General features: G+C 37.7%; 1 protein-coding gene across 1 annotated transcript in view; it reads right to left on the bottom strand.

The window, feature by feature from the left end:
* The window catches only part of LOC139716281 (beta-1,3-glucan-binding protein-like), a 29,660-nt gene extending 20,302 nt beyond the window's left edge, over positions 1-9,358 (bottom strand). The window contains exons 1-3 of the mRNA XM_071627847.1: positions 9,196-9,358; positions 5,366-5,467; positions 4,482-4,607 (exon numbers count right to left, since the gene is read on the bottom strand). Of these exons, the coding sequence (XP_071483948.1) occupies positions 4,482-4,607; positions 5,366-5,467; positions 9,196-9,358 (391 nt within the window). The remainder of the gene's footprint in view (positions 1-4,481; positions 4,608-5,365; positions 5,468-9,195) is intronic.
* Between the last annotated feature and the right edge of the window lie 4,529 nt (positions 9,359-13,887).

Genomic DNA, 13,887 nt, shown 5'->3' on the forward strand with positions numbered 1-13,887 from the left:
GTTGGGTCTGTGGGCAATGCTCAGAAGAAGGGGGTAATTTGTCGACGAAACCTTAACTTAATGATCGGATTTGTATTTTTCCAGGCGTACATGTAATTTCTTTCTTTCTTTCTTTCTTTCTTTCTTTCTTTCTTTCTTTCTTTCTTTCTTTCTTTCTTTGCTTGTTTGCTTGTCTATTTATGTAGCAAAAATTTCGGGAGCAGCAACCCCACCCCGTTCCACGGCCAGTGTATTTTCACCCCATTCTTCTTGATGTTAACAGGTTTGTAGGATCCAGTTCGAGATCATGCAGAAAAAGAGAAAAAATAACAGTGCATTGTTAGCCGCAGTTATATTATAGGCCTATATACGTTTCTTTGTGCCCACTACGTAGACAAGGGCAAACATAATGAGGTGGTACAGATCGGATAAGACATTAGATTTGTCGTGGCAAGGGCAATTCTGAAGATGGCCTGCCGCTTACCCGAGTCAATCATTTACTGCATTTCTCACAAGTCACATCTAACTTTATAAGATAAGATACAATTTTCCATGAGAAAAGGTCCAGCTGTACCTTGATGGTACCTCCGCGTGGAGCGCTAAGTGATGGAAGATAGATAAACTCGTTTCTTCTTTTTTTTTTAGTTTGTGCTAACAGAGGGTGGTCTAAGTCCACGATCCATGGATCGGGTTGAACTAACGTTTAAATATACACCAGAGTCCACTGCGTTTCAACATGTTGTTATGAAAGAGTTTCATAATGTGCAAATTTTTTGTTTTGTAACGGTTCAAAGGACGAATTTGGACAGAGAAGTATCGCAGTGAACTCTTTCAACTTGGACTGTGCCAACAATAAGGAACTCATCCTAATCAATAATTTGCGTGCCCTCTCTGAGTGGTATGGTGAGGAATTGGCTAATTTGCTATAACGTCCCCAGAGAACGATGAACGCGATAAGTGTATATATACATATCGTAATGACGTTTGCTTTGCTGGAACTGAGTTGATTGAATGCAAAATAAAAACCAGTCAGGGCGCTACCTCACAAACTTTTCCAGTGGTTTGACTGGATGATATTGAATACATAGCTCTCGATAAGCAAAACACCCTCAACAAAATAATATGTCGTTTAAAATTCAAAAGGTGACCAAAAGACGCTGATGTCACGGCGAGGTCGATGGACAGCTTGCACATACACCAGTGCATCCTCTGTACCATGGCCTCCTTCGTATCATTGGCTAGGTATTTAGATCAAAATGAATGAAACTACCTGCTTTCCTTTTTTACAAAGCGTATGCATCTCTTTTAATGGTTTTTTTTTTCTCTCTTGGACAGCAATTCAGACATCCATTTAAGATAATTATATTTGATATGTTTGGGGTCTTGAAACTAAATTTGTAGTACGTATATTTTTTTCCTCTTCTCTGTCCCTCTCTTTCTCTTCCCCCCCCCCCCTCTCTCTCTCTCTCTCTCTCTCTCTCTTAATCTGCCTTTCCATCTATCTATCTATCTATCTATCTATCTATCTATATATATATCTATCTATCTATGTCTTATCGACAGTCCCCAGCCAAGAATGCTTTTCCAAAGTATCTGTGCGTATGTGTGTGTGTGTGTGTGTGTGTGTGTGTGTGTGTGTGTGTGTGTGTGTGTGTGTGTGTGTTGGTGTGTGTCTCCTTAGAAAAGAAATGGTTCCGTGCGTCGAATTGATACCATGCCCGGACTATCCTTCGCATTTATTTTGCTTTTGTCTTAATTGGAACATGCTTGTCAATACTGGTGGCAGAGGATTGATCTTCGAGACCCAATTTTGCCCACCCCCCCCCCCTCCTCCTCCACCCCACCCCTCAGTATATAAGGCTTGTTGCACAATTCAGTAGGGCCTATACTGCAATACATCCTCAGGTGTCTTTTTGCTCTTACGTATAGGCCTATATCAATTCAATTTGATGTCCGATGAAGTCTTTGTGCCCGTTAATACTTGTTAATTACAATATGAATGTGTAGTGGAATAAAATCTGGGGCCTGTTTCAAAAAGATTAAGCATAAGTTTAAACTTACTCTTTAGATATACATTTGCGATTGATTGCAACTTGAAATCAATAGCAAATTTGCATTTCATATACAACTTTGCGATTGATTGCAAGTTACGTTTTTTTTTTCTTGAAATCAAGCGTAAGTTTCTTTATGAAACAGACTTACGCTAAAGATTTACTGAGCTACGTTCAATAGATCGAGAGTAAGATCGATCGTAACCCTTTATGAAACAGGTCCATGGAATACCTAGTCACTGTAGCAGTAAAACAAACCTGCAGCATTTCAGTATCCAGTTCTCCAATAAATCTTTGTCTCTCCTGCCTCTCTCAAAAAGAAAAAACAACAACCAGAACCGAAAAAAAATAGAAAACCGTTTTTGAACGAATAAAATGATACAGAGAAGAGAGACGGAGAGAGAAAGAGACAATCACAAATCACAGATTAACCTACTTCCTCCACCTCCACTGGATGGGGTGGATCCACTTCCCGGGCTTTGCGTGCTCGAAACGGGCTGGTTGGTAACAGGTGAGTTGGTAGGTTGGACGGGTGCATCGGTTGGTGCAGTTGTAGTGACAGGCGCAGAAGTTGGCTCTGGGGGAAAAAGTATACATACTTACATATATATATATATATATATATATATATATATATATATATATGTGTGTGTGTGTGTGTATATATATATATATATATATATAATATAATATATATATATATATATATATATATATGTGTGTGTGTATATATATATATAATATAATATATATATATATATATATATATATATATATATATCCGTATATGTATATGTATATGTATACAGTATGCATATCAAACATGAAACGAAACAAGAATTATGTTCTCAGTTATCGCATGGCACAACTTAAGAGAAGTCTTTGCTTATCACATTGGTTAAGTATTAGATTAGAACGGCAATTCCTATTAAGACAAGTTTAACAGACAGGGTGCCTATTCCATGTTCTAACCCGCAAAAGGCAGATGTGAGAGAGGGATATATATTTTTAAATTGAAGCTGAATTAAATATAATCTAACTTTGCAGTCGTTGTTTATTGTACAAGTTTACAACTGGCACCACCATGCCTTTGTGACAGAACACTGAAACATTGGTCAGTGTGTATACACAATCATTCTGAAACACTTATCATCGAAATGTATACATTTTACAGTCCGAGACAAAAAAAAAGTACACAAGTTTGCAAGTCGTGATTCACAGTCAAATTTCAGATGAAGAAAAATGTAAGGAGCCCGACTTTACTTAAACAGTATCAAATCTTTTTTTATTTCCCTGATGTAAGATACCACTCAAGGTTCAATTTGACTTTATGAGCAGAATCGAGCCCAACGGACAGGATGATTCTAAGATTAGATATTCATATTTTTTCGTTGAATATTGATATCGTATTGCAACCTGATTATCAAATTAGATTCGGAATGGATATCATCATCTCATAGCCTAATAGCCTAATTGCATTTTTCGATGATTTAGCAACTACAATTTTCCACCCTAACCACCAATAAATCAAATTATCAAAACGAACAAATTTTTGTTTGATGTGAAGAATGTGATTTTTTTCAATTCGATCAGAATTAAAAAAGATTTGAAGAAAAATTGACTCTTTCAGGTCGATGGGACATCTGTGAGGAAATAGATATTACCTCGCCAATCCAATAGGATAATTTTGGTAGCTATCAATTCTCTTTCATGTGATATGTCTGGTTTGAAATAACTTTTTATTAGTGGAAAAATTGAGCAAAGAAAATGGGATGCTATCGGGATGGAATGAAAGATATGTTGCCAATTGAAATAGCTTTAACATATAGTGAAATTTAATCTCATATGTTTCTAAAATAAGTGTGTCAGTCAGGCAAATTCAACTTCAACCAACTTATAGACAGACACATAAACAAGAAGCTTAAAGCTATCATTTTCAACTAAAATAACTTTTCGCTATTTTTATCCTACTGGATTTCCTTTTCTTTTAGGATTACTTAACTTCCATCAAATCAAACACATAAATTAACAAAATGCTCCCGCTTAGTAAACACTATATCGATAAGAAGCAAACACAACAAGCAAGCAAACTGGACAATAATAACAAGTGTGCCATGAACCAGTTTTCTACAGTTCTCCAATTGCATGGATGCCTGGACACGGTTCTTCTATTTTATAGTCACTGAAATATGTTTTCATTTGCCAACACAAGCTGGAGTACGCCTTCACTGCAAACTTTAGGAACCTTTAATATAGAGATTGCCATGAATACATCTTGTCAAGGAGATACTGCATTGCATTATTTGAATACAATAGCTCATAAGTCTATTGACTTGTCGAGTGCATATGAGAATGCATATGAAAAAGCCCTGAAATAGTTGAGAGCAAATACTGAAGTACAGAATCATAAAGGGCACGGGTGTGTTTTTATTGCCCTGAAAGCATGCGTACCTGGCACAGCCCAGGACTGCTCCAAGAGTTGGTATCCAACTCCGTTGTAGACCACATATACCCAGTAGTACACCGTGTCACCAATCTGTGGGTTTATATCGGTTTTCTCGTGGACCCAGTAGTTTCCTTTCAAAAAAAAAACAAAGAAACGGGAAAAACAGCAAAAGTAAACAGAAAATTATACGGACAAACAGGTGGATTATTCCGTCAAAGGAGACTGAGGAGCGACATCTGAAATAACTTTGTTTTCCATCATTCAGCGGGTTTCATTACATGCTGTTATGTCGTTCAAGACAACACAAGTTCTACCAGTTTAGCATCTTCTCTTGTCAGTCCATAAACAAACAAACGAAAAGCAAGAAAACAAACAAGCCAACAAATGGATCATTACCTTTGTAATCACTGGAATACCAAACAGACAAAAAGAGTCAGGCTAGTTTAGCCTACAAAGAGGGCAGTATAAGTTCATTATCATGATTACCATGGGTAAACCAACTGTGTAATTGCATTCAAAACAAAATGTGTCTTTACGTGCTCGTTTCCAGACCTTGAGTGCGGGGAAGCTGACACACTTTTTTGCAATTTCCTGAACCCATTCATATTTTTTTTTCTTTTTTGCTCGTAATCATCAAAATTATTTCAACGGAAAGGAAGAAAATTTTAAGAAGTGACAACAGCATTTGGAAAGTTACACGAATATAAATCATGTAGGTAGAAAACAGCTCATAATAGAGAGAACTAATCACAAGCAGACGATTCTGATGCCCACGGCTTGCAAAACTCCAGGAGATTAGCATAAGATGAATCAGGATAATGGTAAAACAAACAAGTACAAACAAACAAACAAACAAACAAACATGACAGTCAAAATTCTGCAACCTTACCTGTGGGTTCGGTCACATCATAGTTGTAATCACCAGCAGCAACACCGTTTAACGGTCTATTGATGTTGTAGTGGTATGCCACAAGGGATACCCCGTCTTCATCTGAAAAAAAAAAATGAAACATGGATGGTAAATAGTTAATCTGTGTTTATCCAGTCTTGACGCCTTAACTGAGATAAATAAGCGTTTCGATGCGAATTTTCCACAGTGGTCCATCACCTAGCGCTCAAGCAAAAAATAATGATAATAATAAATGAAATAGATGAAATAGATATAAAAGAAACAAAGAAAACGATAATAATGAAGATAATGATGGTGATAATAATAATGATGATAATGAAATCAGTACCTGAATGTCCTTGTATCTCAGGTAAAGGACTACATTTTGTTTTCTATATTTTGTTTTATTGAATGTCCGATTTTATAGGCAGTGTCCCTTTGAAAATATGTGAATTATGTCCTCCACCAATGTTCCCATTGCTTTTGTCTGATGTATCTACGCGTAACGTAATAACATAATATGTTACAGTCAGTACAAAGATATGCCATCAAAGCTATATTCCTTCAAATACTAGTTTATGAGTACGGTCTGTGACGCAAAGTTTTGGCCGCTGTTGCTAGAGGCATCCTTACAAGAAGCTATTAAACAAATCAGCTGCATACAAAATCAAAGATTATGTTGTGAGCATTATTGTCACGGTTATGATACCATTGTTATTGATTTATATGTTTATTCAAGTATCGTAGTAAGATTGTATATGCCGTATAGTGTAACGTGTAGTTCTCATCATTGGAAAGCACACTGAGACGAAAACATATAATGTGTTCTGTAAGTGAATCAATTATTAGTATCATTATACAATTGTACTGATGCGGCGCATAGCAAAAAGTATGTATAGAATAAACAAGGTGAGTGACCTTATACTTTGCTGTCTCGTTTGTATCTTGACATTATAACCATTCCATTACAAAGTGGTTCGTCTTGTTTCTTCAAAACCTAGAAATTTCATGTCCTTACTCCCTTCTCTCCTAATTTCAAAATTTTAAGATGTTTCGAAATTTGGAGTATTTCTCTTTTTGAGTTAATCAACTCTGGTTTATATCTATCCATTCCTTTGATCTGAATCGGCTCTATGGTACTTCACGATCGATTTCTTATACAACTGTATATAACTGTGTATCCATCCAGTAACTTGCAGTAAGCATGCAAAGAGATTGAATGTCTGATTCAATTTCAATTTCAATTTATTTCTGCAACTTTTTCTCCAGGAATACAATGGAGAAACGAAAATACATAACACCCATCTTGGTAAAATAACATTTTCTATATAGGTTAATCATGTGTTTAAACAAGCTCATTTCTTTACAAAATACAGTAAGTTGTTGCATTTTCACTTCCATGCCATGTTCCACGTGGTTGAAAGGGACGTTACATTAATGCCCCCATTCCACAGAGATTTTGTTTTTTTTTCTCATCAGTCACTTGTTGGAAGCAAAGATTGTTGCTTCGGGCCACCCACAGAAGTTTATCGGATCACCGTCTGATAAATCCGACACTTGTAATCGTTGACTATCAGGTCAGTGTCAGACATATTCCGCGCGATCCTCTTGCCTCATGAGACCAGACATGTCTGATACTGACCAGATAGTTGACCAACACAATTCGGATTTATCAGACGGTGATCCGATACACTTCAGTGGATGGCCGGAAACAAAAATCCTTGGTTTGGACGAGTGGCCGATGAAAAAAAGGAAAAAAAATCTATGTGGAACAGGGGTAAACAATACGCAATGATTTCCTGATAAAACGACTATTGTCATGGATTTATTCGTAAAGAACAAAAATACTTCAAATATTTGTGGGCCCCTTTCAACACGACTCTCCACTTTTTCATCATTCTTTGATGTCAACTCACCTCTGATACAGAAATACATTATTGCACAACCATGAGTGCTCTTTCCCCCCCCCCAAAAAAAAGAAGAGATTATTATCATCAGGATCACTACTCATTTTCAATTTAGTATTATTACCATCTTTTTTTCATCAAGTTAACATTTGCAAGCCAAGGTAGCATAAAAACAAGCAAATTATTTGCATGGATTTCACAAAATATTCCCAACATATCACTATTAGCTTCCCGGGTGAAGGAAATTTGTATAAATCACTGTAATGAATTCTCAGACATCTTTCTCCCAGTACTCAACAAACGGAAATGTAGGGCTGTAGAAACCTAAAGAAGAGATGGAGTTAACAGCAATCTTATTCGGTTTGATCACATCTTGATTTCGCCTCTAAAAAAAAAATATATATATATATATATATATATATATATATATATATATTTATTTATTTATTTATTTATAGTATACGCCAAACTCTAGCTACCCACAGACAGGAAGACAGTTTATTGATGACTCATTGCATAATGATCAGCCACGCTCTAAGGAAAATGATTTTTTCTTTATAACGGTATACTGCAATTATACCATTCGCCATCCCTGCTCATAAAAGATGAGCGGTACATTCTACATATTGGTATAGCCACGCAGACTCGCAAAGAAATAAAAATGCGCAAAGATTGATAACATTAAAATCAAAATTACCAGACTTTACGTATTTTTTACACTCATTTGAATTAACAAAGAACTGTACTTGAGGATTATATGATTCCAGTGTCATTTGTCGGAAGAGATCGAAGAAAAAAATATTCCAGTATAATAAATGGTACAATTTCCACAACATAGGACCTACAGCTCAAAATCAAAATTTACTTTTGTTTTATATGCTTTATCGTTATGTGAAATTTAATCATATCTACTACATAAACAAGTGAAATACAGTATACTTATCGTAAACATTATGTTAGCTTCAAAATGAATTTACGAATTACTCAGATAAACGGTGTTATCAAACCGCAATCATCAAAGGCACAAATGCACCTGTGGATTTTTACTTATTTTTATTATTTTTGTTGTTGCTGTAGTTGTGTGTGCATCCAGAGAAAACTGACAGGTGTTTTTATAATTACAGCCAAATGGAACTTCATCTCTTGAACCTAATTGGTATTAGCAAGTAGCAGATGACAGAGTCAGAGATTTTCATTTCATTTCATTTCATTTATTTATTTCATTCTTTCTTTTTTTCAGCAAAACATAACGCAGAATAAATCAGGAGTAATAACATACACAACATAGGCATGTATTCAACTTTTCATGACAGATAATGGTTAACAAATAAAAGTCATACATGCATACCGGCAAAATACAAAGTTATGTTTGGAGAAAAAAAAGAGAATTGAGAGGTCCACTGAAAAGCATGCTTGTATATTGTGAACCACTCAAAGGATTCTTATGAACATATTTGTTTCCGAAGACAGGACGGAACAAGACAAGAGAAACACAACAACATGACATGACTTGACAGAAGGGTATACCATTGAAAGGAATAAAGCACAACAGAATAACAGAAAGAAAGGAAAGAAAGAAAGAAAGGACGGAAGGAAAAGCCCACACGCTGAACATCGAAGATGCTGGGTAGTGCATTTGTGTTATAATTTAACATAAACTGACCCAGTTTAAAGAAAAACAAATCTTCAATTCTTAAAATCTTATATTTACTAAATAATGGATCTGCATGGGAACGTGGTGAAACGCCACAAATAATACGAAGTGTTGTTTTTTTTATAACGTTATCTATATAGTTTATCTAATAAAGTTTGATGGGCACTTCCCCATGCTAAAATTCCGTAATTAAGATAAGGTAATATTAATGAAGAATACAACGTCAACAAGGGTGAACCATCCTTTTTGTTTAATTTCTGGATACTCACGTGGATAGGCAAAACGGATTCCCTGGGGCGACACCAGCGAGATCTGTGGAGTCTGCACCTGGTAGCTGAGTGGGTAGACGACCTGCGTAGCGTCGGCACCACCATCGTGGGCGAAGAACGCGAACGCTGCCAGCAAGGCGACGAGATGTAGCTTTCCTTCCATGTCGACAGCACACTGTTGCCTTGTGAAAATGATGTTCAGCACCTGGCTGAAAACTCTTTAATTATTAGACTTATGTAACCTCTGTTGAAGCGTGAGAAAAGGTACGCACGAAACCATCTGCTATTTGTTTTAATTTGGTTTTAATAAGTTAACTGTGTATATTATGCTCTTCATTTGTTTGAAGTAAGGTGGTGAAGATAACTTTACTGTTTACAGCAGACAACAGGCACGGCGCAAACACCGACGCTAACGCATGTTTGATTCACAGCTGATTATGTTCCCTCACCCCTTATAGGACTTTTACCATCATTTAAAAACAACAAAAGGTCATATCTTGCTTCCTTGATGTTATTAGTTGTTGTTTTTTTGTCCGCGAGGAGACTGCAAAATACAAGTTTGGCTTTTCAGCACGTCTCCTCCATTTCCTGCAACTTTAATTGTAATTCAATTTCATCTGCCTATGTGATGCGTAGTATATGTTGTTAATTTCGGGTATTTTTCTTTGTTACTTGTACTTGTTAATTGTATAGATATTGTGTTATTTATTTATTGTATTATATGTGTATGCCAATGTTTGCATTATTGGAAATGAAATAAATGAAATTAGATATCTCTCATGTAATGTGCACACAATATCTCGAAAGAATAGATGTGAATAGGGAAACTTAACCTTCTCAAGACCACCGTCCCACTGTCGTGTTGACAGTGTTTGTAAACATCTCACCCACGGAATGACAGGGTTAACAGGAAAAAGAGGAAAAGGAGAATGTAGCATACGGAGTTTGCTTCGTAGACGTTAATAAAAATTCATATCGACAATGAATAGTTGGCTACATATTTACTACTGAGTATATAGCAGTGTACCTGGTTGCCTGCCTGACGTAGCACCGTATGTTCTGTTCTAGATTTGTTAAGACTGAGGTTTGAGGTCGTCGTCTAAGTCAAGCGATTCGTTTATTGATAGCGGTCTCCTCCACCTGTATTTAAAGATTTAAATATTTGCTATGAAATATATGTCTTATTTCACATGATTATAACATTTGTAATGTGAACTCTTGTTTATATTTTCATGACTTGTGAATAATATGTTTGGTATTGTTATACTTATTTTTCAATTCAATTTAATTCAAATGATTTAATTTCCATATAAAGTAATACAAAGCAAACATTTTTATACAAGTGGAGAAATAAAACTTACTGAAACTGAAACTGATTTCATGTTTTGATGTTGTTAATTTGGTGACACGATATTTGCTCCTATGACAATTGCTCTGATCTTATTTTCTCTAAGGACTTAGGGTTAGGGTTAGGGTTGTAATGGGGTTTTTGGTTTGGTTTGATGTGAGGATTCGGATGAGGATTGAGACCGTGTCACACCTTTCTGGGCAAGCCTTGCGTGCGACTTGCGAAGAACAATTTTTACTACCCGGAGGTCTCCGTTGATGACCCGCACATGACAGTTCCCAGCACGTATCTCACCCGTAGTCGCCCGGAGTTGCGCACGCAAATCTTTTTACCCGCAACCATGTTTAGGCCCTGCCACACCTTTCCGGGCATGCTACGCGGGCTTGTTAATGTAGGTATTTTTCCAGCATACCAGACAATTTCTGAGGGCGGACAAGGATTTGGGCGAGTCAGTGCATGGTCTTAAGGCCGTGTCACACCTTTCCGGGCAAGCCTTGTGTTCGACTTGCGAAGAACAATTTTTACTACCCGGAGGTTCCTCCACATGACCCACACATGACAGTACCTAGCACGTATCTCACCCGTAGTTACCCGGGGGTGTGCACGCAAATCTTTTTTACCCGCAACCATGTTTAGGCCCTGTCACACTTTTCCGGGCAAGCTACGCGGGCTTGTTGCGTCTAGGGATTTTCCAGCATACCGAACAATTTTGAAGGCGGACAAGGATTTGGGCGAGTCAGTGCATGTGTCTTACTTGCTGGACGCATTCTACTTAAATTCTACTGGCGGGTATACTGTGTGACCTGTGTACCAGTAGCGTGGATGCCGACAACTCAGTGAAGGAATTCCTCTGAAGGAATGGCAGAAGTCCCACAGAATGTCAGTGTCTTGGCTGCGTACGGAGACTGCGAAGTACTTGCGTGGGAGTTGCCTGCGAGGTGCTGCCGCGCTAAGGGCCTCCTACTAGCGTTCTGCGTGGACCTCTTCGGGCATCCCCGCGACTCACCCGGAAAAAGTTTTGGTCATGCTCAAAACTTGGCTGCGGTTAAATCGGACTTGTGTGCGCACCTCCGGGCAACTACAGGCGACTTACGCGCTAGGTACTGTCAGGTGCGGACCAACTGCGGAGAACTCCGGATAGCAAAAGGATTTGTTTCCCTCAAGTCAAGCCGCAAAACTTCCCCATATACGGTATGACAAGGCCTTGAGCATGCTCAAAACTTGTTCCGAGTGAGTCGTGGGGGTTCGCTGGCAGAGGTACACGCAGAACAGCAATATGAGACTCTTACCGGCAGCACTTCGCAGGTAACTCCTTCGCAGGTACCTCTCAGTAACCGTAAGTCGCGTAACAGAAAACGGATCGGTTTCAAAGTTCTCACGCAGGTCACACGGAATACACGCAAGTAGAAGCTCGCAAACATTCTAGTGCGCTCGCGGAATTCTCCTGCGTGCAGGAAAATCCCTCCTCGCAACAAGCCCGCGTAGCTTGCCCGGAAATATAAATAAAATATTTCATATAACTTGTTCATCAGTGACAAGTTGTGATGGCTGTTATAAGCTACAGAAATCCTTGCATCTGATTGACTGAGAGAAAATTTGTCACAGAAATGTGGCAGTTGTCTCTGGCAACAAGTCTTATGAAACCGGACCCTGGGCATGGTATGGCGCCTTTTAGTCTCGTCACTAGTGTAATGGTCCGCAACATTGTAAATTTGATAAATCGATTGAGATATATCTTCAGTCCCTAACTTTTAATGATTAATCGCTGATTCGATACCAATGGGGTATCACGTCTCCATATTTGCATTAACATCCACAGGACGAGTTTTATTGCCAATTGAGAATCAATAGTTTTGGTTTCATTTCTTTTGGTTAGAATGAAACTAACGATGATTAATCTACATTCAGTTGTTGACACCAAATGATTTGTGGTAAGGGTTATGTCCATCAATATTTTTTCCCTTGTTAAATTGCAATCGAAGAGGAAATTGTGTCAACATAAGGATGACAGCAAGAGAATGTGGCTTGGCATGTCACAACCGAATATGATTATCTTAAAACGCATTAAATGTGAAATAACACAGAACTTGGGAAGTGGACGCTCACATGTCCCTAGTCCCTCAAGCCGTGTTTGACTGAACTATGAGCCACACGATAAACTTTATTGTCGAATCCATTAAGTGTGCTCACAATAGAGTCATTTAATTGTCGTAATGTGCTAGTACTGGTCAGAAAGAAATCAAACGAATTCACCCCGTCAACTAGTAAATTAGATGATGAAACTTGTACACAGACCCCTTTACACCAACCAAAACGAGTTAAGACAATATCATTAGGTGATACGCTATCAGCGTATCACCTATTGTGATTGTCAAAATCTCTCTTTATTAGGTGATACGCTATCAGCGTATCACCTATTGTGATTGTCAAAATCTCTCTTTATTAGGTGATCCGAGAATCCTCTCGGATCACCTTCTGTATCTGTACTGATTCTTTGTTCTTCTTCTTCTTCTTCTTCTTCTTCTTTATTTCTCCGCAAAAGTTGTGTAGAGACTAGCTCAGAAAGTGCATTGCCTATGAATGTCAAACTTATACCATATGTGTATCATGTCCCAAAGACGACATGTCAAGTAAAATCGTAGTGATCAGTCGACCGTGACGTCACTATGACGTCATTATATGAAAACACATTTTCAATCATATCTCATTAATGGAGTGGAATTTCTCAATGAAATTTACGTCACATAAATTTCAATTCAAGGGAATTCTACCCATATTTTCAGAATTCCTCGCATCGTAAAGACGTGCGCGTACGCGCGCGTTGAAATATTTGTATGCTCCAATCAAGCTCAAATTTTTTTTGCATACGTTTCAGACCATTTGGAGCATTTTTTGAAAAATTGAAAAAATTGGACGGACGCGTACGCGCGCGCACATATACGCACGTACAGCTCATATGCAACAGAAATTTCCCGATTTTTTACATTTATCGGATGTCTGAAAAGTCAAGGAATATTTCTAGCAAGTTTCAAGTCAATCCGACTCAATATGACGTCATACGGGACTGTCAAAGTTGAAATTCCGCGCGCGCGTCAATGGCGATATACAGTACAACAATGCCCCAAAACCGCCAATTTTAAATCCGATTTTACTCGTCAGGATGGACGGTGACCCCCAATTTTCTTTACATATTCTGAAAGCTGATGAGTTGTACATGTCAGTTTATGGGTTGGCGATACTGAAAAAGTGATTCAAAGATATCAAATTTCTTAATAAAGTAAAAAAAGTAAATTTTCAAAATGACGTCATCAATTTTCAAGTTTACTTGGGCGTATCTCACTTAT

Source organism: Diadema antillarum, unplaced genomic scaffold, assembly GCF_040938485.1.
Source record: "Diadema antillarum isolate AM-2024a unplaced genomic scaffold, OU_Dant_1.0 scf00000063, whole genome shotgun sequence".
In the NCBI taxonomy this organism is placed as follows: Eukaryota; Metazoa; Echinodermata; class Echinoidea; order Diadematoida; family Diadematidae; genus Diadema; species Diadema antillarum.